The sequence below is a fragment of the Notothenia coriiceps genome, unplaced genomic scaffold (genome assembly GCF_000735185.1).
Source record: "Notothenia coriiceps isolate Sejong01 unplaced genomic scaffold, NC01 NC01_scaffold00037246, whole genome shotgun sequence".
Lineage (NCBI taxonomy): Eukaryota > Metazoa > Chordata > Actinopteri > Perciformes > Nototheniidae > Notothenia > Notothenia coriiceps.
The window spans coordinates 18,226,415-18,230,720 of record NW_011369947.1 but is presented as its reverse complement, the minus strand read 5'-3'; the positions used below and the strand labels follow the sequence as shown (position 1 = coordinate 18,230,720).

At 41.8% G+C, this 4,306-nt stretch overlaps 3 protein-coding genes across 5 annotated transcripts in view; all 3 read right to left on the bottom strand.

Moving 5' to 3' along the window:
• Positions 1 to 4,306, bottom strand: part of LOC104966019 (AP-1 complex subunit beta-1-like) — a 373,094-nt gene that overhangs the window by 230,512 nt on the left and 138,276 nt on the right. The gene's annotated exons all lie outside the window — the stretch shown is intronic.
• LOC104966014 (transmembrane protease serine 4-like) overlaps positions 1 to 4,306 on the bottom strand; it is an 81,087-nt gene that overhangs the window by 3,206 nt on the left and 73,575 nt on the right. The gene's annotated exons all lie outside the window — the stretch shown is intronic.
• LOC104966242 (glucose-6-phosphatase-like) overlaps positions 3,408 to 4,306 on the bottom strand; it is a 4,202-nt gene continuing 3,303 nt past the window's right edge. Inside the window, exon 5 of the mRNA XM_010795425.1 lies at positions 3,408 to 3,685. Within this exon, the coding sequence (XP_010793727.1) occupies positions 3,408 to 3,685 (278 nt within the window). The remainder of the gene's footprint in view (positions 3,686 to 4,306) is intronic.

Genomic DNA, 4,306 nt, shown 5'->3' with positions numbered 1-4,306 from the left:
TGTCAAAATCAAATGATCGGAATCGGATCGGGAGCAAAAAAAGGTGATCGGGACATCCCTAGTTGTATATTAGGGGTGCACCGAATGGGAAATTCCCGGCCGAAACCGATACCCAAAATAGGAAACAGTTGGCCGAAAATGATTAATAGAAATATATATATAATGTATACATTTTTTACCAAATGGGGCGAAGCCTGCGAGCTAGTTCAGGCAGTCATCTCGAGCACTTATGCTGCATTCATACATAACGCCCCTTGCCACTCTACAACCAACCAAACAGAGTCTCCTTAATATGCCGCTCTATTTAACCTGCAAGATTTCTCTCTATGCATTGCTTGCTGCTGCTATTGCTGCAGCTACTTCCACCTCGCTGCTGCTTGCCTGCCCCACCATCACCCCAGCTTCCACCCCAGCTTCCACCTGTAGGCTCGGGGGTTAGTTATTTAATCATCACTCATCGTGCTATGTATACTGTATCTGTGGAGTGATGAGGCCCGAGCCTAGACGCCAGACTCAACTATATGCTGCTTCTAATAAACATGTTAAAGAAACACGTGAGTTGTCTGACTGAACCGGTGTTATAACTTAAGTATTACGGATGTTATTAGCAAAATGCCTAATGTAATGCACTTGGCTTCCATTCTATATCTGGTTTAAAACAGTTTCAATAATGTCTGATCACATGAGGTTACAGTAAGCACAGGAAAACATTATGGAAGTCTGAAGTCTATAACCCATTGAACTGGTCCACATCCGGTCATTCATACACAAACTGCAGCAGAAATTACAACTAAGGGAGGAGACTTAAAAAGAGATTTTTCACAAATGATGACCTCTTTTTACATTCGACCTCACATGACAATAACAAGGGACTACCTGTGAAATTGTTGTTCAATGTTAATGACAGACAGTACATGTGGTGGGTCAAGTGTTAAATTGCTCTTCATTGGAAGATAAAAAGCAGCAGTGCTCCGTTTCCTAAGAAATATGAAAGACCTTGATGTTATTCGCTTAAACAAGGAAAACAGAATGCAGGGCAGACAGAGAGGCACTCTTGCAGCTGGTAGATGTGTTGTGTCTTGCTCAAGGACTTATCAACAGGGTATATATTTACTGACTTGGGGATGAGGAAGCCCCAGGCTCTAACTTATGGGCGGGGTTTCAACGTGCTACACCACCCAGCTGCCCAGAGCACTGTCAGTATTCATATCTGCAAATTGCTTAAGGGACTTGCGGTCCATAAGGCAGGGAGGAGGTGTAGCAGAATGTTCAGGATTAAACAAGTGTTCACATGAGAACAAGTTAACAAGATGAATTTGGCATGCTCCATTCCATGCCATACTGTGAAAATTACCTTGAAATTGATCTCATCTCAAAGCCTCTCTATTAATGCCAGAGTTGTCAGACTTCAATTTAGTTGTATTGGCTAACTGAACCCTTTTTTACAATCACTTTTATTTCAAGGTTTACAGCTTACACCATGTCTAAAAAAGGACATAATTTTATCTGTATACCCCAAACATATTAAGAAGATGTATTGTGACTTTGAAGCTTCAATGCAATTAGCGTCGTTATCACCAAGTCCATGGTCACACAGCATTTTTAGAATGGTTTGAATCAGTGATTGTTTGGTTGGGGAATGGAAAATGTGTGTTGTTTTACTCTTGGTAAGCAGGTAAGCAGAAGTATAACAAGGATTTCAGTGTATAAGGATTTAGTGATTTCACTTTGTGTGAAATTATTAGGTTATTTTTCTCGAGTGCAGATATTCAACATGTTCGTGCAGAAACGTGCATGTGCATGTTGATGAGATGTCATTGCATTGTCGGGTGGTGGGGAATAGAGTACTGCACTGCATCCTTGGCTGTGTTCCAGCTTAGCTGATTATACTGACGCTGGTATTTAATTGATGTTCATAAATAAATGCATCAGTAAGGGACCGCCTGATTTCATTCTGCTCACTACTTCATCCTGATAGTTATCCAGACAACTTCTATTCCATGATGTTTAGATTAGTCAAGGTGCACTATGATACTGAATATAAAAATAAATAAAACAATCCAATTCACCGCAGCTGTTTTTACTAAGGTTACAAATCTGTCTAAATAATGTAGCAAGCATGTCCCCATTGGCTATAACAAGCCAATTACTGCACAAGATAAGACCTGACTAATTATTCAGAGTAAGATGCTTTTTTAAGAGATTGATGAATTTCCTTCACATGTGCCTTAATTAAGTGTCTCCAGGACATGTTTCTTTTTTTTCCTTGGAGGTTGCATTGTCTTGAATCGTCCCCTGCCGCTCTGTATAGTAGTGAGTTACATGAAATAATTAGCTTCTAAATTAGCTTTTATATGTTGGCTAATTTGTCCCCTGAGGATTAAGGCAAGCTTTGCTGATCCATGTTTGTGTGGCTTCCTTTGTTGGAAATATATTCATTATTGTGATATTTTGCATTACTATACTACAAGCATTGGTATACGTGGGTAAAAATATGAACAGGAACTTTTTCTGGTGTTTCTATACTTTGACTCATGGGTAGCTTGTGGTGTTTTCACCTTGTTTGAAGTGAAAAAAGGTTGCCAAGCACAGTGTATGATGAAGTCTCTGATTGTGACGTGGATCAACTAGTCATTATATACAGTCTTTAATTAACTATTAGTAGAGAATAACGAGTAATGAATATACTTTATAGGGATCCTATTAATATCTAATAATACAATTCAATAACGTTCTTCAACCACCAGGTGTCCCTTTCTATGAGCTCTGCACCGTTATGGTGTAAATACAATTTTGTTATACACACATTCCTTCACATTTACAATTGAATTTGCATTAAAGTATTTCGTGAGGCCTTCTAACATGTTTTTAAATATAACTACGGTTGTAGTTGAAGAGTTTGTAAATTAACATGAACCGAAGCTGTTGCCTGGCAACTCAATCGCATAAAGTCACGTCCGTTAATTCCACATCCACACGCATGGATTAACATCGATTTAATACATTAATGTAGCCTTTGTTTCTGCTAAAAGAGGTGTCGACCAGCTGGGGCAACAAGAAAATCGGCGTAATCGAGTGTGACTATTAAAAAATAAATTATTACGTCGGGGTAGCATTTGCTTGGCATTTCCGGTTATTTCTCCAATGGTTAACATGGGTTAACAATACCGTGTAACTGTCACGTTTGAAGGGACAAAATCCTGACATCTTCACATCTCCCAGCATGGTAAATCGCCACATGTTCACGTCTTGCAGTGATACCGGGTTGGCCAAATCCCTCATGGCAGGACGAAATGGCTGCTGCTTACACTTTCACTGTGGAATGAGCCAGCCCTCTGTCCATCAGTAACTGCAAGTAGGACAACATAGAGCCCAACTCACAAGATAGGAGCTCTATTCTCCGATCCTCACACCATCGCTGGAATCCCTGTGATCCCTGTGGCTGTGGTGGATCCCGCTCTAACTGCCTGGATAGACTGAATAACTCTCTCAGACAATCCACCCTGTCTCAGCCTGTCCCTCTCAGGAGCCAGGCCTGGAGAGGTCGGCCCAGAGTGGGTAACGCCCCGATTGCACCTGCCTCTTGAGACATCGACCCCCAGAACTGGGGAATCGCCCAGGGCTGGTCCACCTTCATCTGTGTCATCGGAAGCCACTAGGATGACTGACAGACGTTCTCGTCTCACTCTCCCCAGGAGAGGGAGAATGAGACACAGCGGTGGAAAGGCGGAGCGCAGCTTGGCCATGGCTCGTGTGTGAACGCGTCCACCCCCAAGAGCGGATCGTCGCTCCAAGCCCATAACCACAGTTTCTCCGCTGCGGTCAACAAGGCGGCGGAGCGGACTCCACCCTGCCTGTTGATGTATGCTCCTGTAGTGCTGTTGTCGCTCCTGACCAGTGTTGGGCAAGTTACTTTTAAAAAGTAACTAGTAATAGTTATAGTTACTGCTCTCAAAAAAGTAACTAGTTAATCAATCAATCAATGTTTATTTATATAGCCCAATATCACAAATGTTACATTTGTCTCAATGGACTTCACAGTTTCTAGAGAATATCAGTATGACAATACGACACCCTCTGTCCTTAGACCCTCACATCGTACAAGGAAAAACTTCCGGAGAAAACCCCACAGTTTAAAGGGAAAAATGGGAGGAGGGATCCCTCTCCCAGGACGGACAGACGTGCAATAGATGCCGTGTGTAAATTGAAAAGATAATACATTTGTAACATAGGGACCTAGTGTCGCGCGCTCTCTATGAGGTTACCCCTAAGTAGAAGATAATATGGGTACGTAAAGGTTTGTAAA